This window comes from Trifolium pratense, linkage group LG5, assembly GCF_020283565.1.
Source record: "Trifolium pratense cultivar HEN17-A07 linkage group LG5, ARS_RC_1.1, whole genome shotgun sequence".
Lineage (NCBI taxonomy): Eukaryota > Viridiplantae > Streptophyta > Magnoliopsida > Fabales > Fabaceae > Trifolium > Trifolium pratense.
The window spans coordinates 5,128,279-5,152,242 of NC_060063.1; the positions used below are offsets into that span (position 1 = coordinate 5,128,279).

The 23,964-nt window shown below is 31.0% G+C and overlaps 3 protein-coding genes across 3 annotated transcripts; all 3 read left to right on the top strand.

Moving 5' to 3' along the window:
- The first annotated feature begins 829 nt into the window (after positions 1 to 829).
- On the top strand, positions 830 to 6,654 carry LOC123885791 (probable inactive leucine-rich repeat receptor-like protein kinase At3g03770). Its single transcript, XM_045935113.1, has 7 exons — positions 830 to 2,764; positions 3,299 to 3,432; positions 3,834 to 4,077; positions 4,883 to 5,094; positions 5,207 to 5,235; positions 5,430 to 5,541; positions 6,059 to 6,654. The coding sequence occupies exons 1-7, from the start codon at positions 1,420 to 1,422 to the stop codon at positions 6,272 to 6,274; spliced, it is 2,292 nt and encodes a 763-aa protein (XP_045791069.1). The 5' UTR covers positions 830 to 1,419; the 3' UTR covers positions 6,275 to 6,654.
- A 6,659-nt stretch (positions 6,655 to 13,313) lies between these two features.
- On the top strand, positions 13,314 to 19,863 carry LOC123885798. The gene is made up of 9 exons (XM_045935120.1): positions 13,314 to 13,412; positions 13,785 to 14,775; positions 15,327 to 15,946; positions 16,104 to 16,392; positions 16,963 to 17,187; positions 17,574 to 17,747; positions 18,348 to 18,542; positions 18,796 to 18,909; positions 19,190 to 19,863. The coding sequence occupies exons 2-9, from the start codon at positions 14,053 to 14,055 to the stop codon at positions 19,520 to 19,522; spliced, it is 2,673 nt and encodes an 890-aa protein (XP_045791076.1). The 5' UTR covers positions 13,314 to 13,412; positions 13,785 to 14,052; the 3' UTR covers positions 19,523 to 19,863.
- A 2,476-nt stretch (positions 19,864 to 22,339) lies between these two features.
- On the top strand, positions 22,340 to 23,333 carry LOC123885246 (putative calcium-binding protein CML19). The gene has a single exon (XM_045934520.1). It carries the CDS (start codon positions 22,482 to 22,484, stop codon positions 22,911 to 22,913), a length of 432 nt encoding a protein of 143 aa, XP_045790476.1. The 5' UTR covers positions 22,340 to 22,481; the 3' UTR covers positions 22,914 to 23,333.
- Positions 23,334 to 23,964: the final 631 nt, after the last annotated feature.

The window sequence follows — 23,964 nt, forward strand, 5'->3', positions numbered from 1 at the left end:
ATTCGTTAAAGCGTTATTGAGCGGTGTAACATTACTCAAATGTTACACCGGTGTAATTTGATTCATCCCCTATATAAAAGGCGAAGAACATATATAACTCAGGTTTCGCCTCCATCCTTTTACCTATATACCTTTATTATATTAATAAGAAAAAAGCTAATATATGTCCTAAGGACACATGCTAGTGATTTAAAAAATGAAATGTTTTATCATAATTCATGCATCTAATTCACTTTTTAAACTTTACACAAAATTTAAGAGAATATTTCTACTTTTGCTTAATTCTAATCTAGTTAATTCACAGGTCCTAATCCAGTGATTCTTGTGCTTGGGGTGCTCAGCCCAGTTGATTGATCATCATTCGATCCGGCTTTCAATTAGTTTTGGCTTGCTTTGGATTCTCAACAAATAGTGCCAAGTCTATTTCAATATCTGTATCATTTTTTATTTCAGACTATTTAGCTTGAAACAATACTATCGCTTGTTGCTTGCTGCAGAGAGTAACGAGTACATGAACCGTTTTCGTGTTAACGTCGGTTGATTCGCCTATATTTTTGTGGACAAACTAGAAGTTGGTATGTTTCAATATCCTAGACGTTTTGTGTGGATTTACTAGATTAATTAATTACACAAAATTTAACATATTGTTAGTGATCACAGGTCCATTTCCAAAATTTAAATCAGATTTTATCCTATTTTAACATATGAATCTAACTGCAATAGTTATTGATGCATTATCCAATTATAGCTACCACTCTCTCCATCAATAATGACACCACTTGAAACATTACTCTGTAATATATAAATGCCTCTGTCTTTGTCCTTTTCCATTGTCCACCATTTTGAACTAACTCTCTTGTCTTGATTCAAACATCATTAAAAATCATCAATTTCTGCACAACCAGTTATGTCTTTGTCCTTAGTTTTCTCTTTCTGATTCTCTTTTGTTTAAATTTTCATTCTTTATCACTTTAACTATCTTTATTCCTTCTTTTCTTTCTTATTTTTCTTGGTTGATTCTTCTATTATAATGCTTTAAAACTCCTCTCTCTCTCTCTCTCTCTCTCTCTCATGTGTGTGTATATTATCTAAGAAGCAAAATAATGCATTGTTACATCTTTTGGAGCAAAATTCTCTTCTTGGTTGTTTCCTTTTGAAATTCCTAATGTATGTTACCATTGAAAATCTTTGAACTTTGAAGGATTTATATTAGTCTTTTGACATATCAAACATTCTTGGTGTTTTTGTTTTTTGTTTTTGTTTTATCTTTTGAATTGAGTAGTTGCCAATTTCTTCTTCTTCCATGTTTGATGCTCATTGTGGTTTTAAACTGTGGTCTGCATCTGCAATTGCGGTCACAATATAAAAGATTTTGAGGTCTCTGCAACAAGGTGCAAAAATTTTCAAGTTGGTAATTCAATGAGGTACTTTTATTTTCATTTTTTGGTTCTTTCATGGTGTTTGTTATTAATCTCAAATACTCATGAGCTGGAACAAGATCAAACACAAGCTTTGTTAGAATTAAGAACTTATTTAGAACACCCTACCTCATTACAAACTATGGAAAATTACATTAATGACCTTTGCTACCTTCCTTTATCTTCAAATTTTAGCATTAAATGTGAAGCTAATTCAATAATTGAGCTCAAAGTTTTTGGTGACAAATCTATGAAACCATTAAGTTTCAATGGATTTGCAATTCCAAATCAAACACTATCCAAAAATTTCTCAATTGATTCATTTTTCACCACATTGACAAAGATGAAAACCCTAAAAGTTCTAACTTTGGTTTCATTAGGGATTTGGGGGAAACTTCCTAATCAAATTCATTCTCTCACTTTACTTCATGTTTTGGATTTAAGCTCAAATTTCCTATTTGGTACCATTCCACCAAAAATTTCAACAATGGTAAAGCTTCAATCATTAACACTTGATGAAAATTATTTCAACACAACTATGCCTAATTGGTTTGATTCTTTGTTTAATCTAAGTATCTTGAGTTTGAAGAAAAATCACTTAAAGGGTTCATTTCCATTTTCACTATGCAAAATAAAAAAACTTGAAGTTATTTCTTTGTCACAAAATCAACTCTCTGGTGAATTACATTCTCTCCATACTCTCAATGGTTTACATGTTTTGGATTTGAGAGAAAATCGTTTCGAATTTGAGCTACCGGTTCTGCCAAAATTCGTGGTCACGGTTTTGTTAAGCAATAACTCGTTCTCCGGAGAGATACCGAAGAAGTTCGGCGAATTGAATCATCTTCAACATTTAGATCTTTCGTCAAATCGTCTTAAGGGCACACCGCCGTCAACATTGTTCTCTTTGTCAAACTTAAGTTACTTGAATCTAGCTAACAATGTGCTAAGTGGAGAATTTTTGGATAAACTTCATTGCGGCGGAAAACTTGGTTATGTTGATATTTCTAGCAACAAGTTAAGTGGTTTACTTCCTTCTTGTTTGGTGAATAGTTCTAATGGTAGAGTTGTTAGATATGCTAGAAATTGTTTATCTTTCGAGTATAAGAATCAGCAGAGAGGTTCTTATTGTAAGGAATCAGGTTTAAGATGGAAGAAATTAAAGGAATGGGAAGTGATTGCATTAGGGGCTATGATTGTTGGATTTGTTCTTGTGGTTTTGGTGTTTGGAGTTTTGTTATGTAAAAAATGCGATTTGAGAAAGAAAAGTAGGCATAATCTGTTGCCAAATTTTGTTCAAGATAAGTCCACAGCCGGTGTTTCGTCAGAAGTTCTTGCAAATGCAAGTAAGTATTTAAGTTACGTAAGCAATAGTGTTTTGTCGGTTTTTAATTGTGGTTGCGGTTACGCCATAGTCCTTTTTGCGAGAAATTGCTTAAAAATACAACTAATGTGGCCACAATTGTGGCGCAATGTGTCCACAGAGACACATTACGGCCACAATTATTGTTTTAGGCCACAATTCAAAACATTGGTTGCATTTAATTGCTGTTACTTAAACAATAGTGTTTTTCGGTTTTTAATTGTGGTTACAGTTATGCCAGTCCTTTTTGTGAGAAATTGCTTAAAAATACGACTAATGTGGCCGCAATGTGTCCACAGAGACACGTTGCGTCCACAATTTAAAACACTGGTTACATTTATGTCGCAATTCATGATTGTCATTGTAACTGTGATGTGATTGCCATCACATTTATGTCGCAATCCACAATATTTAAAACCATCATACTGTTTTAATTTTAACAGTAGAGTTCAGATTGTTTAGTTTTCAGATTTTGATATATAGTAAATAGTAATGTCTAATTCTTTATTCTTTTCAGGATTTATTTCACACGCAGTGAAGCTAGGTACACAAACTACTCCAACCTGTCGACAATTTTCGATTCAAGAGTTGAAGGAAGCCACCAAAAACTTTAGTTTGTCAACTTGTATTGGTGATGGCTCCATAGGGAAGGTACCTTTCTTTCACTACACGAAATGAACTGAACTGACATAAAGATCTAGTGCACTTTCCGAACCAAACAGCCGGAACTACATTTTCAAAATGAACTGATTTTTTTGAACCGAACTTTACCAAATTGCTATTCTTAATAGATAATTAGGACTTATAGTAAAAAAACCAAAAACTGAACCAAATTGAATATTAGGACTGCCTAAAAAACAAAAAAAATCGAAAATGGAAAGGACCGAATTGTGAAGGACAGTTCAAAAACCGGACTGAAATGAACTTGTTGGTTGTAGTTTGGAACTGTCAGTCACAGTCGGTGTTTTTCGGCACAGTTGGGTTTGGTTTTTCAAACAGTCCTATGTATAAGTATAACGTTGGTCTCTTATAACTCTGCTACAATATTTCAGCTATATAAAGGTAAACTAGAGAATGAATGTTACGTGACGATAAGAACTTTTGTTCTGTCAAAGAAATGTTCAATTCAAAATCTTAAAGCTAAGTTGGATTTACTCTCAAAGCTTCAACATCCAAATTTGGTTAGTCTTTTGGGTCATTGCATTGATGGTGGTGTACAAGATGATTCAAGCACCCAAAAACTTCATCTTGTATATGAATATGTGCCAAATGGTGATTATCATACTCATCTATCAGGTTAGGATGACATTATTGTATGCATAATATTATTCATTCTTCCTATTTTTGCCTACACTGGCTCCGCTAAGCTCAAGTGTCGCCTTACTTATCAGTAAATATGAGTCATACTCAACAATAGCCTCGGCAATTTTACTAAAATAATCTGCATTATCTGTTTAGTTATAACATAATTATTTTGAGTAAACAATTATTTTGGTGCCTAAATGTGTGAGACTAGGGCCGGCCTAGAGCAGCTGCAACCAGCTTTATGGTGCCCGGGCCTCAAAATATTTGGGGCCCAATTGTCCAATTTTGAGGGCCAAACTTTTAGTAGTAGATATTAAATATGGCAAATGCTAAATAGTGCCCCCGGGGCACTCTTTAAGCCCTTAAATAGTAAGCTTTTTATAGAATTTTTATCGGAATGCGTAAAGTTAACGCATTGGAAATTGTAGTGTTTAACTTTTTGAATAAAAAGTTTCTTTAAATGGAATGCTTAAAGAGTGCCCCGGGGGCACTCGTTAGCAAGACCCATTAAATATTACAAAAACATATATCTTTTGATGGTAATTTGATAGACCAAACTAATTAATAGAAGACACACTCGATGACTAACTAACGAAAAACAGATTTGAGAACCAAAGTGACTAACGAGGGATAAATTCGAGGATGTCTTTTCAATTTTGGTTAGTTTAGGGACTATAGTGATAGCGGTTGAGACATTCGAGAAATAAAATGACGATTTATTCGGATGATTTCTATACATCGTATCTTTTATCTTCAAGTTTAAATTTGCTAATCTTTCTAGATACAAAAAACGCAGAATATTCTGCAGAGAAAGCACTTAAATGGCCTGATAGACTGGCGATTTTGATCGGAGTTGCGAAGGCAGTTCATTTCTTACATACTGGTGTTATACCAGGATGTTTTAGCAACCAATTAAAGACAAAGAGTGTGTTACTTGATGAACACTGTATTCCAAAACTAAGTGACTATGGTATGTCCATCATCAAAGAAGATATTGAAAACTTTGAGGTAAGTTTTAATCAATCATTCAATCCAATATTGCTTTTTTTTTTTTTTTATCATAATCTATTATGATTTTTTATCATGGAGTGACTCTGTTGCTTTCTATGTTTGTTTACAGACAAAGGGTGAGAAGAAATCAAAATCATGGTATGATACTATAAATTATTTACATTTTCCTTGTTAATCCTTCATACCACGAACGTCAAACACGACACTGATATGTAGACCAACGGTAATATTTAACGAAAATGAATGTAAATACACGTGTCAGTGTTGTGCCGATGTCGAATACCGACACATGTGTATCCTTAACAAATTAATTGTTCTTTTTCTTCTTGCAGTCAAAGGACAAAAATGGATAATGATGTTTACAATTTTGGATTCATAATGTTGGAATCACTTGTTGGACCCATAACATGTGACAAAGGTGAAACATTTTTCCTAAATGAAAAGGTTAGTACATAACTTCAGAAACAATATTTCTGTTATATGAAATGTAGTGATGATTTTTTAGTGCCAAAATTTTTCTTCTTTCTTATTGATTTTGATTGTTCGTATTATTAGTTTCTAAACATCTCAAATATCTTCGTAGTGAATGGTGAGATGTTTATGAATTAATATAATAAAGACCAATAAAAATAAATAAAAATGCCTTAAACTTTTTTACAAATACATTTAGGGTCTGTTTGATATGTAAAAGTAATTATTGGACAGAACAGTACACGGGAGAACAGATTTTATCTTGTACGGTATTTGGTGAATAAAATGTTATTTTGGTATTTTAGACAAATCGAACACACCCTTAGAGGCGTTAAATAAGTCTCAACACCAGTAATAATTGAATGCATGTGGTGAACTATTTTACACTATTGGTGCATTTCATTTAAACTATATTTATAATTATGTGAAATACTCAATATTTTTAAGTTATTAATTAATTGATGAATTAAGAAAATGTTGTGAATTATAGGCATCTTTTGGAAGTCAAGATGGAAGAAGAAAGATTGTGGATCCAATAGTGTTGACAACTTGTTCTCAAGAGTCATTATCAATTGCAATATCTATAACAACTAAATGTATATCTCAAGATTCTTCATCTCTTCCTTCTTTTGAAGATGTTTTATGGAACTTACAATATGCAGCTCAAGTTCAAGCCACAGCAGATGCAGATCAAAAATCAGATTAAGATTTAAACATCTTAGGTGCATAGAAAAAAAATCAGAGATTTATTAGTAATAATAGACTATCAAGATGTTGATCATTATTGTAAATATATAAAAGTAGGTATAGTTGTAAAAATGTTTGTACCATTATTATGTTTCTTATAGAGTTTTGGTAGGATTGAAATAGTTAGAAAATATCTTATATGATATTTCAGATTGAAGGCGTGTTCAGTGTTTGATAGTGTCGGGTGTTAAATAGTAACACCACATGCTACCTACAATTATATTTAATCACTTTTATTTTTTCAAATTACCGCGAGTATCTAAATATATATTTAATGCCTATTGTTGTCCAGAATTTTGCACCAAAGCCTCAAAGCAATAAAGCTTCAAAGTTTAAGCATTGTGATTTGTCTGAAAAGGGTTTCATTAGAGGGGTAAATTACTTATTATTTGATTTGATACATCTTTTAGATTTTTTTTACCCGATTTAAGAAGTTTTTTTTTTCACTAATGAATCTCGAAATGCAATGAGAAAAAAATATTAAACTCAAATTCATATTCATTGTCACTTGCTTAGAGCATCCACAATGGAGAAATCCAATTTTGGGTACTTAACTGGATCCCGCATGTACACATCACTCATTTATAATTTTTTAATAATAGTACCTAATAAGTACTCAATATCTCCAACCCAACACCTCTTAAAAAATTTTAAACCGGTCCCACAAATAACTACACATTTCATCAATAACTCTACATATTTATAAATGGGTCCCACAAATTCTATTAAGTACTATGAGAGAGAGGGTGCTTATTTGAGAAGTGGTACCTATTTGGTACTAAAATGTGTTGTGCTCCAATGGTAGTACCTAATAAGTACCATGAGTACCTAATAGGTACTACACCATTGGAATGGTAGTACCTAATAATTATACGCGCGCAATGATTTCTTGTTTTTTTTTTACATAAAGTCATAGAGAAACAGATTTTTAATGATAATTAGAGTGGCGGTTGCATTATCCTACTGAGGACCTTTATATTAAATAATCTCAGTTATTTTATAATTAAAAAAGAAATAAAATCTCAGTTTGAACAACGAGTCCTGATCAGCACAAGTGTGCAAAACAAAAAGCATATTAGCAAAACACCGGTTAACCAATGTCCAGACAAACAAGAGGGCTCGACCATCACATATGAGAATTTAAATCGAAATTCACATTATAAACTTTTATAGAAAAATTAAATTCATTTTATATTTGTTTATCGTAGTAAAAATAACTTTGTATTTAATAAAATAATCTTTAATTTGTGTTTATACAATTATATAAAAACAATTTTTTAATACAAAATTACTCTACTTTTTAACATTTATTTTCTCTTTCCTTTTAAAAAATCTATTTTTAGATAAGCTATTTTTAATAACTTCTCCTTTGAAGCTGGTTATTGTTTTTAGAGGGAGTGTAGAAGAATTGTTCTCTCCGCCTATCTTTATTGTTCTTTGTATTGGAGGCCTATTATTACTTGTTAGTGATCATGCATAAGAAGCTAAAATTATAAAACTTAGGTGCTGTTTTTTTTTACGTGTGTTTTGTATGGTTCTTCATGTGAAATTCTTTATGGTTATAATAAAATTTAAGAAAAGTATGAATTTAGGAAATTATTGGTAGTTATGAGTAATTTATGTGAAGAGCGAAAGAAAAAAAAAAACCAAAAAAATGCATCTATATTTTGTCCAAAATCCAATTGCAAAGGTTGCATGACCGAACTATTTTGTGAGAGCAAACTCTAAATGACCTTGACTGGGATTAAAAAATAGAAAAAGTTATTTTGTTTTACTATTTTGTACTTTTGTATATTTTGGATTTTAATTATTTGGGACTAAAGGCCCGTTTGAAATAGTTTATTTTTGAGCTTAAGTAAAACATTTTATGCAAATAAATAAGTTTTTATTTTAATTTATAAGTTCCCGCTAACGAAAACTGTATTTTGATAAGCTATATTTTCATAAATTACCTTGACAAACTTATAATAGTACATAAAAATTTATTTATTTGCATAATTAAATTGTTTAATATAAGCTCAAAAATAAGTTATTCCAAACGGACCCTAACTATTTTTTTTTATTTTAATCATTTGGAGGGCTAGTACGAAATTCTTCAAATTCAATCAATGTTATTATAATATTTTCAATATTGAAAATAAATTAAGTTCTATAAAAAAAAGTATATTAATCTTAAGCTTTTATTTGTTATTTTCTACAAAAAATTTCTTTAAAAGTACAAAAGATTTCTCTATTTTTTTCTCCCTCCATTTCCCTCTTAAAACCCTCTCATCCCCTCAACTCTAAAACAAAATCTTAGAGAATGTTTACTGCTATTTAAATCTTACAAAATCTTAGAGAATGTTTACTGCTATTTAAATCTTACAAATTTCAAAGGTTTTTATTTTTTTTTTTATAATTGCAAAGTTTAAAAAATTAGTTTCATTATTTTTTTTTGACAGAAATTAGTTTCATTATTTTTCACGGATATATTTGGTTAAAATAAAAGAGTCTTGCTAACACATGTTTTTTTTTTTGATAGAATGCTAACACATGTCTTAACAATACAAGTTAATAAATCTAAAAATTAAATTTTATATTAAACAATATATAACAATTTAATTTCTAAAAGTTAAATACAAGACTTTTTTTAAAAAATAATTATATATTAATTAAGAGTTAGTTTGGATTAACTTATTTTTGAGCTTATACTACCTCTGACCTTATTTATAAGTCAAATTCTATTGTTTCACATTTACTATATTATCCTTTACAATGAATTAAATTTGCATTGAAACGATGTTGTTATAAAAGTAGAAGAATTAATGAGGGACATTTTTCGAACAATAACATTAAATAGGGTTGAATATGGTTACTTTTACTTATATTTTAGGCCAAATTTTTTTGTTGACTTTTGTTTATAAATAAGGCCGGAGGGAGTACAAAATAACTTATACAAATAAATAAATTTTTATGTATAATTATCAATTTGTCAAGGTAGTTTATGAAAACATAACTTATAAAAATATAGTTTTCATTAGCGAAAACTCATAAATTAACATAAAATTTTATTTATTAACCTAAACTATTTTACATAATAAGTTCAAAAATAAGTTCATTCAAACATACTAGAACATCGACCCGTGCGGTGCACGAGTCTGATTAGTTGTAACATATGTAATTATAAATTACGATATGATAATTGCAATAATATAAGGTATATGAAATTTTTTGAGTAACATTAAACGATAGTTCAACAATAATTTTGGATAAATATTCATACAAAAGAAAGTATATTACGGAAGACTTCCTTATAGACCACATTCGAAGTCTTAGTCGTATCTTCGCCGTCATCGTCGGTGATCAATATTTTTAAATCTTTCTGTAGAAGTAACTCTTGAAATCGCAACATACAGCTGACCATGTGAAAACACTGGCGACGGAAGATATATCCCAACATGCTTTAAATATTGTCCCTGACTTTTATTAATAGTCAACACAAAAGAAATCATTAAAGGAAACTGTCTCCGTTGAAATTTAAAAGGAATTCTTACGTCAGATGGTGTCAGAGAAAATCTAGGTATGAAAACCTGATCACCAATATTACTTTCTGAAATAATTTTTCCTTCAAGAGCACGTTTTCTCAATATTGTAATAATAAGTCTTGTTTAATTCCATAATCCTAATTTTTGATTCAAATTCCTTAATAGCATAACAAGAACTCCAACTTTAAGTCTCAACTTGTGATTTGGGAGTCCCGACGTAGAAATCGTGTTCAAAAATTCGGGAGTATGAACATCATTTACTGTTTGACCATCTACATTCTGTGCGAGTGGAGTATCATAACTCAAATATGTTTTTTCACCAGGAATTAAATCCAACATATAATCATTTATTGTGTCGACTATTGAATTTTTAGGAGCTAATATAGCTCTATTTTGGAAACACGTTATATCGTTCATGTTTTGTAGAAGTTGGGGATATGTGCTTTCAACGATAGAAGCAAGAGGACCACCTGAATTTGGAATCAATAAATCTTATGGAATGTCAAGTTCTAAATCATCGACGTTGTCATCTTCAATTTCTCCATCACGCCAACACCTAAAACCCATTTAGAAAAAAATCTTCTTTGATCCGGAAAGATTATGATGCATTGTTAGCAAAAGAAACAAATGTGAATCAGTGATTTTTTTCGTAATTAATAATATAGTCACGTTGATATATACCTGGACTCAACTACTATTTGCATAAATATCACCTTGAACAACCATACTCCTCAACATGAACAAACTTTTAAGTAATACGATCAACCATACTCCTCAACATGAACAAACTTTTAAGTTCAGAAAGACATAAAAAAAAAAAAATTTCTTAGCATGTTTAGTTAATAAAAAAGTAACTTTTAAGTCCAATGATTTTTTTCTTTCAGTAAAAAAAACACTAAAAAAATGGTTAACATATTTAGTTAATTAGTAAAAAATATAGAATTAAGATAAAAAAATGTAAATTTTTTCGAAAAATAAAACACTAAGAAAATATATGATTTGACGATTTGCTAGATTTTTAATTATCGGTTTTTAATTGTTTAAACTGTGCAATGTAATTTGATGGTGTTTAATTGTTGTATGAATTTTTTCCTATGAAAATCGATGGTGCTTATCAATTATTGCACATAATTTTAATCACAATTAGTATACTTGCCATAGTGGTTGAAAATATTGTCTTGCTAATCAAATTTTCTGTTATTGAGACTCATCAAGATTAACGGTTTATGAATTTTTACTGAATACCATTAATTTTGGTCGGTCTCAATAACACATAAAATGATGTTAATTTTTCTAAAAATTTATATGAATGATCTATATGATATAAAGTTTCAATCCAACGATAAATTTTATAAAATTTATTTTCGTTATCAAGATATTGACAAGTAGTGCACCATGCACCATTTGTCTCACTATTTCATATTAGAAGTGACCATATAAGAGATTATAAATTATTTATCATGTAACAAGGTTACATAGCAAAATAAAGAAAACAAAAAAGATCTCGAAAAACATAAACCAACATATGAATATTGAATACCATGTACATCTCATTAACCTATAACGTAGAAACGACGCGTTGTGGTGGCGTAGTTTTCACGCGCGGTTGCATCTACATCTTTCTTCGGTAGAGTAACAAACACTAACATGTTCCTATGTGTGCTTCCTAGCTATGTTAGAATAACCACATTCCTTCAACACATTATCATCACTATCTCGATTAAAATTTTAAAAATATGTTTAGCTTAAATTTGAATCCCCTCAAATAGGCCACATCATATTTCCGATGTGACATTATATTTTGAGATTGTTCGTTTTAGACGTATTAGTCCATCACAATTTTGTTATTTATAAAGGTATCTCGTTAGATTGAAGAGTGTCATTGTTATATATAAAGTATGGAAAATGCTAATCAGTGTCCGGAAGTGAGACACTAGTTAAACATATCAATTTGAAAACTTCTTTTTCGAATTTGTCCACTCAATGTCTTAAAATTGTAAAAAGTTATCTTTCTAACATCAATTTTCAATTTAATTTTTTTTTTTGGTATGCTTAACAAGTGTTTCACGACATTGTTTAGCATAAAGTGTAAATTATCTTAAGTCATTGAATTTGGTCTAGTGGTGAGAAATTTGAATAATATTTATGATGTCTTGGGTTTGATCCTCTATTCCACCGTAAACCAAAAGAAAAAGTATAAATTATTCTTGACTTTAATTTCTAAGTAATGCGAAACACTCGAATAATTACAAATAAGGTAGTTGATAGGCAAAATCAAGCTCATAGACAATGTTTTTTTTCTTAAAAGTTAATTAATTTGAAATTATTGATTATTGATTGAAAATGAAATTTCATATAGGATTTAACAACCTCTCTTCATTAATTTGCATAATCATCTTAAGCACTTTGGAGACTCTGATCTAATCTTAAAAAATGGATATATGCAAAAATTTGGATTCTCAAAATTTTAAACGTCAAAATTGGTATATGCAAGAATTTTGGTCTTAGACATTTTGAAGCCCCTCAAAATTTTGAGTCCATGTTGCACATGAGGATAACCAACCATGCTAATTTGACATTCAAGTATTCCATTTATTTTTTATTTTTTTTTGATGAGTTTCTTGTTGAAAATCAACGAGAGTTGAGTTTAGCAGAATTAGCCAATGTTCTATAATACGGTAAATCAATATTTAAATTCCGGTTAAAAGAGGTGTCTACATATAATATCCGACGATACCTGAAATAAATAATTTATGTCAAAATGTAAACAACTTATGTTATATAATATAATGTGAGACTAAGGGGTTTACTAGAAACAAAGTGTATTCAACACTAATTTATGTTTCTAAAGTGTTACTTTCAAAGTCACTTTGATCTGGCTATGCATAACCATCAACAAGGTGGTTGCTATAGTTTAACACCAAACAATCTGTTTTGAGTCTTACCAAATGAATTACACATTCTTGTCTAACAAAACGTGCCAACCTTTTTTTAATCACTTTAACTTTGAAATCCTCCCCTTTACTTTGATACTGCCATATTATATTATATTTTCCACTGACCTAATGTGTCTAGGAAGTTGTAATTTAAAGTGAACTAGTGAACAAAAATGTATGAACAATATACAAAAATATTAGGAAAAGGGACCCAACGGTTTAGATTATACAATACTAAAATTAATTTTTTTGGTTAAGTAGTGGTTAGAAATTCCGCTTTTAAGGTAGATAAGTGGAGTGTTTGAAGTTCGAACTCTAATCTCTGTATATATAATGCGATGTTCCAATCAATTGAGCTAAACTCACAGGGACATAATATAATTAACTTTAGATGATTTTAATTATTAGTTTAAGATTGAACGGTTGAGATCGAGATAGAAAACTGTGTGACACAATTACTGCACCAAATTGTAGAAAAAGACTAAACTGAAATATCTTATGATTTGGTTTGGCAATATGGTGGTGACTACTGACTACTGACTACTGACTACTGACCCTATTTCACTTATAAGTCATCTTTTGAAGCTTTCTGATTTTTCCACTTCACCACTTCTATCAACCAACAAAGCTTTTCTTGGTAAGGTCTACAAAACCACCTTTATTGGCTCTTTTTCATGCATTTTTTCTTTATGTCATAAATTTCATGTCTTTAATGTTGTTGCATTTAACATGTTACTGGATTCCTTTGGTCCACATTATCAATTTTCTTCTTGGTTTTTGTTCCTAGATACCTTTTTGCACACACTTTTTGTTTTCTTGTTTCTTATTTTTTTGGCTCTATCTCTTTATCATTTCAAGTCTTTTTATGATATGAAATAGTTCTAACTTGGAGTTTATATTTTCTATGAATTTGTGTATTCAGAGAAAAGGGGCCCTGGTAATCCAGAGTTCAGTCGCGAGAGAGTTTTGTTAATACATTTTTATCTCTCATGCTGATTTGATTTCATAGGTCTTGTGTAAGGTTTTGAAACAATGTCTTCAACCGCGATCTGGCTACGACATTGAAGTTTTGATGTTTTTGTGACAAGAACGCGACCGTGATTGAGGCCACATCAACTGCATTTATTTGTGATTCTCTGTAATATCAAGCATCAAGATAAAACCGCAGTTGTGGACTTGTGTAAGGTCTTAAAAATCGCAACAGCTACTAGAACTGGAATTCAACAAAGTCGAAAAGAAAAAAGTTCATCAAGTGAGAATTCATTATCTTTGCAGCCATGGTTTTAGGCATGAGAGGAAAGAACATGAGAACTAGCAAAGTTCAAATTGATTACCTAATTCATATTCAAGAGATTAAGCCTTGGCCTCCATCACAATCATTACGATCCCTCGGTTTTGTTTTAATGGAAATGAAGAATGGTTCTAGCACATTAGCTTCTACTAAACTAGTATCACCTTCACTTGGTTCAGTTATAGGTGAAGGAAGAATAGAATTCAATGAATCATTTAGAATTTCAGTGACATTGTTGAGGGATGTATCCATTAGAAGCGGCGATTTTGATGTGTTTCAAAAGAATTTCTTGGAATTCAACTTGTTTGAGCCAAGAAAAGATAATAAGATTGTTAAGGGTCAAGTATTAGGAAGTGCTATTGTAGATTTAGCTGATTATGGAATAATTAAAGAAGGATTAAGCATTTGTACATCTTTGAACTGCAAGAGGAGTTATAGAAATAATGATCAACCACTATTGTTTATTAAGATTCAACCTGTTGTAAAGATTCGTGTTCGTTCGACGTTGAAGGAAAGGTTTTCAAATGATGTTTTGGAGGAGAGTAGTAACGGTGGTGGCGATTCGGTATCGGCATTGATGAATGAAGAATATGCTGAGGAAGCTGAGATTGCTTCTTTTACTGATGATGATGTTTCTTCACATTCATCTGTGGCAGCAGCTTCTAATTCATTTGAGTCTAGTGGTTTTACACCTCCTAAATTTGATAAGGTACTTGTTTATTATTTCTTTGGGTATGTGGTGTTAGAGATTTAATGTTAATGATTTTGTTATAATGCATCTATAATAGATAATGGCATCAATTTCATATATGTTAAATGATAGGCCAAATGCATGAGTCTTTTAAGTATCACATTTGTAACAGTTACGTCCCTTAAGTTTCTTAGCTAATAAATCGATCCTTTAAGTTCCTAACTTGTTGCACCATTACCCTTTTTCCAGTTATCCTTCCTTCCAGTTGGGCCTCAATTGTCTAGGCCTGATGGTTCAAATCAGATTGAGCCTCAAATTCATCATTTTTAACATCAAAATTAACGGTCACGTCAGTATTTTTGTAAACGTATAACTCGAAGACAAAAGGTTTCCGTTCTAACATACTTCAAACTGCACTAGAATAATTAATTGCAAATTTTATGCACTTAAAGGATGAAATATTAAGAAATCAAACTTTTGTATTATCATCAATAGTGTGTTGAAATGTTAAATCAGTTTTGTTTGAATATCTTGAATGTATAAAGAGACTGATTAAAATTGATATTCAGAATGAACCAAATGGACAAATCCAAAAGACAAATTTGAATGATAAGGAACATCATTTGGCTTCACAAACAAGGCTTGAAAATGAAATCATGAATATGATGCAACAAGATTCATACAAGAAGATGAACAGTTCATCATCAATGGATGCATCTTCTGGTTTTGACTCTTCTTCACCATCTTCAGTTTGTAAAAATTTAGACAAAGATTCTAGAAGCAGAACAAGAAGCAATGATCATGAAAATTTGAATGGAAATTTTCATGACAAGGTTGTTCATTCTAGAAATATAGTTGAAGATGTTCAAAGATTAAGTATCAAAAGTAAGATTAATCCAAAGGTATCAAGAAATAGTAGTTTAGATGGTAAAATTGATTACTTGGAAAACAAGGTAAAGATGCTTGAAGGAGAGTTAAGAGAAACTGCTGCTATTGAAGCTGCTTTATATTCAGTTGTTGCTGAACATGGAAACTCCATGAGTAAGGTTCACGCTCCGGCTCGACGCCTTTCGAGGCTTTATCTTCATGCTTGTAGAGAAAATGTTCAAGGAAGAAAGTATGGTGCAGCTAAAAGTTCTATTTCAGGATTAGTACTTGTTTCAAAGGCTTGTGGAAATGATGTTCCAAGGTACATTTAAATCATTTTTCTTAGTGCAATTTATTCTAAGCATTTTAATCTCTTATCACTAATCAAACAAAGATTTTGAATATATTCCATCGGTATGGTTATCAGTATCTTATGATACATACAAGCCAAATCGAAACTTAATCGAAACTTTCTACAGGTTAACCTTTTGGTTGTCTAATACTATAGTGTTGAGAACAATCATAAGCCGAAACTCGAAAGATTTGGTTTCACCAAATCATGGCGGTTCCAATAGGAGAAGAAAATCTGAGGCAGATGGAAATGGCAAGATATCATCCTCACAAAAGTGGAAAGGAGGAAAGACTGAAAATACAACAATAGGGTATGACTGTTTTGGTAACTGGGATGATCCACATGTATTCATTTCAGCGTTGGAAAATGTTGAAGCTTGGATCTTCTCTCGCATAGTAGAATCTATATGGTGGCAGGTAATGCCTTACTCTTATCTAGGGCCAGCTCAACGTATGCGGAGGCGTAAAATTAAAGTAACTCCAAAAAAATAAGACTGTTTTCATAAGCGCACATATCATTTGTTTCTTCCATAAGCTCCTCGTGCTTATTTTAGTTGATAATCTCAAATAAGTCGATCATAACGAGCTCTAAGTATATGGAACCTCTTTGAATGAGGCCTACTAATACACTTAGGTTTTCTAAAATATTAAGTATAAGGCCTCTCTAGATCACAGCCCCCCCTAAACGATGTGCTTTGGCGAGGCCTAAGGTAATAGCCTTAGTGGCCTTACTCTTGGACCAGCTCTGCTTATAATACGGAGAAACTCCATCCTTCAAAATAATTTCGGCCGACACATCTAGAAAAAAACACTTTTTTTGCTGTCAGGATGTCTACTTCCGGACAAAAGTACGGTTTTTGTCCTATCCAGAAATACAGTTTCAGAAGTTTTTAAGAAATATGGGGTGTGTAAAATTGTTTTCAAAATAATATCAGAAAATTACATTGGCACATAACATGAATCTTATCCTTTTTTGTCTATATACAGACTCTAACTCCACATATGCAACATGTTGATACAAACTTGACCAACAAGGAAGTAGATTCTGCCTCAAGGAAAAGCTACAAAAGGACTTCTAGTTCATATGATCAATATAAGGGTAACTTGTCACTAGATATTTGGAAGAATGCTTTTAGGGAAGCATGTCAAAGACTATGTCCTATTAGAGCTGGAGGGCATGAGTGTGGATGTTTGCCTGTTCTTCCTAGATTGGTCAGTGTTATTTGATTGCTTCACAAGTCACAAACTTATTTCATTTTTAACAGAATCAAAAGTGTTATATGTTTGTGTAAAGGTTTAAATATATCTTCCCTCTCTACAAATATATCATTTTTTGTTTTTTATAACAAAAAATTTAGGTGAGTTGAGTGTCGTGGACTCACCAGAGTCAGCGTAGACCTCATGACTCAAAGAACCCTCACATAATTTTTTTTAGTCCCCATAAAGATTTCTTTAGTTTTCTATCTTTGCAAATTTCTACATTACGAAGAACAATTTTAACAGAAATATTACGAAGATTTCATTACTTTGGTAAATGAAATTTCTTTTTTTCCTCTATCATGACATCAAAATGCATTTTTTCTTCTATTTAAATCTAGATAATGGAGCAATGTGTGGCAAGATTAGATGTGGCTATGTTCAATGCAATTTTGAGGGAGTCTGATGACGAAATACCAACTGATCCTATATCTGATGCTATTAGTGATCCTAAGGTTCTCCCTATTCCACCTGGAAATTCAACCTTTGGAGCTGGTGCTCAGCTGAAAACTGTGGTAACTTTTCAATACTTTTATATGTTAACTTCCTACAAAACTAGACTGAACCGCAGTTGGTTCAACGCGTTCGTTTTTTAAGTACCTTTTTAATACTTATTTATTATTTTTAGTTGTCCAATTCAATCGTGATTCAACCGATTGAACCAGTTTATACCATGAATAGGAAGTCTCACCGATTCAATCTTTGTTCTAGTTCGGACAACATTGCCTCAAGTATCACTCTCTCCTACTTAATCCTAAATCTTCTGTCAAATCCATGATGTCATTGTTAAGAGTCTCACATCGGTTGCGAAATGACCTGAAGATATTTTTATATGTGGGGGCAATCCTCACCTTATAGCCCAGTCAAGTAAGGATGAGTTAGGCCCAACTCTCAATTCTAAGATGGTATCAGAGTATTATTTCCTTGCATTTGGTAATGTATAACAGTAGGGACTAACGAGGCAGATTTGACAAAATCTTAGAGGACTAAATTGAAGGCCTAATCTTAGAGGATCAATGCAAATTTTCGACTTTTTCGATTATAATATCATTTGAGATCATTTGCATGTCAGTCATATGTTCTTGTTCATCTGTGTGATACTTTTTTATTTTCAGATTGGGAATTGGTCTAGATGGTTGAGTGATCTATTTGACATGAATGAAGAGGACTCACATGAAGATAAACATAGCTCTAGTAACAATGAGAAGAAAAATGACACATCTTTTAAGTCCTTCACTCTTCTTCATGCACTAAGTGATCTCTTGATGCTTCCTAAAGATATGATATTATGTGCATCCATTAGGAATGAGGTATATATGCCAATGATATTGTTTAACTTTTCTTACTTTAGTTCACGATTTTAAATTGCGGTTTCGGTTATGTTTCAAACCTTTATATTGTGGAAAAATGTGGCCGGTGCAGTTGAAATTGCCATTGTGGCTCTGTTCCGGAGACTTAATCTGCAATATTACGGTCGCAATTTAGAACCATGCTTTAGTTGCTCAACTTGACCTAAGTTTCTTCTCTTCCATCTTCATGCTAAAATGATTATTGTTTGTGAAGGTATGCCCCATGTTTAGTGCACCACTTATCAAGAAGATTCTTGATAACTTTTTACCAGATGAGTTTTGCCCTGATCCAGTTCCTACAACTGTTCTTGAAGCTTTGGACTTAGAGGTAGATATTCAAATTTGAACTTATTAATTTTTTGATTCATATTGGACATAGACCTATGTTGGTTTAGCACATGTTACATTTAATCATTTTCATTTTGTTAAATTATTATCAGCGTTGACGTGTTATTTTTAGTGTCGTATCCGATATCTGCATTTGTTTCTGTGTTTCATAGATATAGGTCAGGTTAACTTTGTTTGATAAACAATTTTAAAATGATGATGTGCTGAAACTCGAATAGATTTCACTTGTGATCTCAATATTTTGTGTTTACTTGATGCAGAATGATATAGAAGATGGAAAAGAGTTTGGTAACAACTTCCCATGCACTGCAGCTCCAATTGTCTACTCACCACCGCCAGTAACTTCCGTCGCAAGCATTATCGGAGAGATTGGAAGCAAATCTCAGCTAAGAAGAAACAAATCCTCTATTGTTAGGAAGTCATACACAAGTGATGATGAGCTCAATGAATTGAAAGCACCATTATCTTCAATATTCTTTGGAGATTCCTTATCCTCGTCGGTAACAAAATCGAATTCAAAGTCGAGAGAAATTCGCAGTGAATCTCCTGTTAGATATGATCTTCTTAGGGATGTGTGGATGAATAGCAATTAGTCTTCTTGCAGAAGATTGAATGAGATTTACAATCTTCCAAAGTGTGGATTGTGTGAAAAATACACAAGTAAATATGTAATGTAACCACCTTTGATATGGTTTTGGAACTATATACCAAAAATGTAGGAAATAGATCTTCTAATACAGTTACAGCAGGCACCGTTCCATCTAAATTGACGGATAAGATTATTTGATTGTGTAAATTAATTTAGACCGTCAAATCTAAAATTAATGACTGATATCACAAACTATGGCAAACTACTACTGCAGTGCAGTAAATCCAAGTCCAAAAGTGTAGGCTAAATTGCAGTTTTGGTCCCTCACGTTTCCTAATTGTGCAATTTTGGTCCCCCTGATTTGAAACGAGCGATTTTGATCCACCACATTTCTTAATTGTGCGATTTTGGTCCCCCTAGTTTCAAACGAGCGATTTTAGTCCCCCACATTTGCGTCATTTTGCCTTTCTTGGTCCCTATTGACTATTTTGACAAAAAGACTGCTGACATGAATTTTTTTGACACATGTCTTAATTATATGGAACAACCTATAAGATTTTTTTATATATGTTTTTTATAAATAAAAAAACAAGGAAGGGTCACCTGAGTCTGTTGATGTTAGCTGTCTATGTTCCTTGCCATGGCAGATGCAAGAGCTGTTTTCATTAAATTGACAGATCGATTACATAATATGATGACGATAGATGCATTGTCTATTGCAAAGCAGCAGAGGTTTGCAAAGGCGACTTTGAAGATTTTTGCACATTTGGCCAATCGCTTAGGATTATCTAATTGGAAGGAACAATTAGAAAACTTATGTTTTAAGCATCTCAACCCAGTGCAGCACAAGGAGCTTTCGTCGAAGCTTCTGCAATTGAGAGATTAGAGCAAGCACTCAAAGAGCTGTTTTCATCGTATAACATAAACAAACATTACTGAATATCAAAATATAGTCAAAATTGCAATTTTTTCAAAAAGTTGTATTTCAAAAATGATTTTTATAAAAATCTATTTGAAAATAGCTTCAAAATTAAGGGATCTTTTGAAATTTTTATATCCAAAAAAAGTTTCAATAAAATGATGAAATACCTAAAATAACATTTTAAGAATAATGGACCCATAAAGAGAGTTATAAGGTTAATTTGAAGACTTAAGTGATAAGGGCGGTTTTGGGTTTGATTTCTACCTCCATAAAAAACTAACAAATTAACAATTAACGTATCATTTTGAAAAATAAAATGCACTGATACTCTAAAATTTAACATCCATAATTCCTAATTAATTTATTTGATTTTATTTGGTGAAAAATAAAATGCATCAATTTTGTCTTTAAACTATCACTATCTTGCTAATTTAATCCCTAAAACTGTTAAAACAAACTAATAAATATAAATCTCTAAGTTATTCTCTCATCCAACTATTTATTATTCATTTGAATTAATTTATTTTTGAACTTATGCAAAAACAATGAGAAACTTATGAAGATGCAATTTTGGTTAGTGAGAAATTTATGAATTAACATAAAAACTTATTTATTTGTATAAACTATTTTTTATAACCTCAAAAGTAAGACAATGCTAATAGGCCCTTAGTCTTTAAAATATAAAAATAAACTAAAAGTCCCTAAGTATACTATTCTCTCATCCAATTATCTATTCCCTCTCGAATAATAGATCATTGAGTGAATACGTTAGTTGGTTGCGGATAAGCTTAAACATCACATTTTCTTGCAGAGAAGAGAAGAGAAAAACTAATTTGTTATTTTCTATAATAATTTATGAACTAAATTGAGTATTTTTATAGTTTAAGGACTACCGAGTCACTTTCGGTTGGTTGGTCGTTGAAATAGTCAATTTTTTAAGTTTTTATAGCTTAAAATAGTCAATAAAAAAAGACTAGCATTCTTGACCAAAAAAAAAAAAGAAAAAGACTAGCATTATTTTTTTGAAGGAAAAAAAAAAGACTAGCATTATGTTTGCTAACGATATTATTTTTTAATATACCTTATAAAAATAACTAATTCTTTGACCAAAAATAAAAATAATTAGTTGTGTTGAAAATATTAAAAAAATTCTATAAAAAGCGAAAAAGGAAACTTATTAAGATCGAAAACAAAGTAAACGTGTTAATTGTGCGTAAAGTGTTTATGAACTCTTCTGTTTCTGTCAAAATTAATTCACAATAGAAAAAGGTAGAAAAAGAAGAAAAATGTTCCTTTCTTTTTTCTAGTTAATTTCGTGACATGGTTTAGTCTCATTTGACGTACGGATACAAAGTAATTCGTTAGCTAATATATTTTGACACGACCAATTCATGAAATTAAACATTGATCAATGAAAAAAAAAATTAAAAAAATTTGATCAATTAATTTATATTCAGAAATATTCATTTAAAAGCTAACTAGTAGTCTAGTACTATATATAAAATAACTAGGTCATCTTGTGTGCATATTATATGGTCTACTTATTTTCTAATTTTCTGGAAATTAAGTTCGAGCTAAGTATTGGGTTGATATTTTTTCTTCGATTTTATAAATAATTATTTCCAGTCAACTATTGATTCCTTTATCTCCTGAGTGTTCTCACTTTAAATATCTACTCTTGTATGTGTGGTACAAAAATCTTTGACGGTCCTCTTTTTTTTTCTTTTTTCTTTGTTGAAAAGAAATATGCCTCATGCATGACGAAATATATAAAAATAAATTCAATTTCATAACTCTTGCATGTTTCTCACACCCGGTCGTTCAAGTTATTGGGTCAACCCCACAACAAATTTTGCCACAAACCATATATATATATATATAAGGTCACAATTATTTTTGCCTATAGCATCTTCATACTTTCTTCTTTATAAAAAAAATTCTCGATACTTTCGTTTTTCATCTATAGTCTTGTACAATTTAATTTTGAAGTTAGAGTTATAATACATTGATACATACAAAATTACAAATTAATATATACACTATGGACGTCATGGACAAGGTGAGTCAATATATACGTGTGTTCAATCACTTTGATGAAAATGGAGATGGAAAAATATCGCCGTCTGAGCTACGGCAATGTGTGGAAGCAATCGGGGGCAAGATGTCGAATGAGGAGGCGGAAGTAGCGGTGGAGCTTCTCGACTCAGACAGAGATGGGTTATTTGGGTTGGATGATTTTGTGAGATTTGTAGAGGGAGGAAAAGAGGAAGAAAAAGTGAATGACTTAAGAGAGGCTTTTAAGATGTATGAAATGGAAGGGTTTGGTTGCATCACACCAAAGAGTTTAAAGAGAATGCTTGGAAGATTGGGTGAATGTAGAAGTGTTGATGAATGTCAAGCTATGATTGCTAAATTTGATATTGATGGAGATGGGATGCTTAGTTTTGATGAATTTAGGGCAATGATGCTTTAACATATTGAATTTCCAAGTTTGAACATGAAAAAATTCAAGTCACATGAGTAAGAGATTGAATTCATAAAACTTACAATTTTTTTTTGTTTGAATTAATTTGTACTATTACATTTTGCAAAAAGTTGAGAATACAAGAGTTTATCTTACGATAAATATTTGGTAAACATTCTGATATACATCTTATTTTTATCTATATATGTACCGATATATTGTTGGGGAGGTTAATTCTAACAGGTCTCTACTGATTAATAAATACTATTGATGAATATATCAAAATTATTCACCTCGACAATCTATTAGTAATATATTAAAGTAAAATGTATACAGAAAAATTCATTTAAATATATATTTTGGAAGTTTTTTTTTTGTTTTTTTATGGGATATGTCCCACACACTTTCTCTTCCACCATTGGGAGGTCACCTTTGTTGTTGTTTCTTTGTAAATATGTAACAAAATTTGATTTTAAGGTCAAGTAAGTTTCTCCTTTAAAAATCTAATGTATTTCACTTTTAGTCTTCCACATCAACTCTTTATTCAAAATGCTCACGTGGCAAACTACAGTACATCAACATTGCTGAGTTAGACTAAATCATGTATAATTCTTTTCAGAAAATAAAATTGAAAAAAAAAAAGTCATTAGTCTTTATATAGTTTCAACATATATCTTCGTCTAAAACTGACTAATTTATATAGTTCAGAATGATACGACAATATAGTCATTAGTCTTTATTTTTTTGTATTGAGAAACTATGATCAATTTGTGTGCATGGTAGATATATAACTTAAGAGAATTATAAATTTATCTATATACAAAATTATAAAAAGAAAATTGGTTTGAAAGACTTAAGGACCCGTTTGATGCACATGATAGAGAAACAGGATATGATAACACTTTTTTTTTATTTAATTTTTAATTTTCCGGTTTATAACTTTAATTAAATGTATAAGTGAAGTAAAATAATAAAGGGATAAAATGGGAATATTAGATTATTTGTAGGGGTGAAAGGTTAAATGTTGGGGTAGAAAAAAAAAAATTCAAACAATTATCAA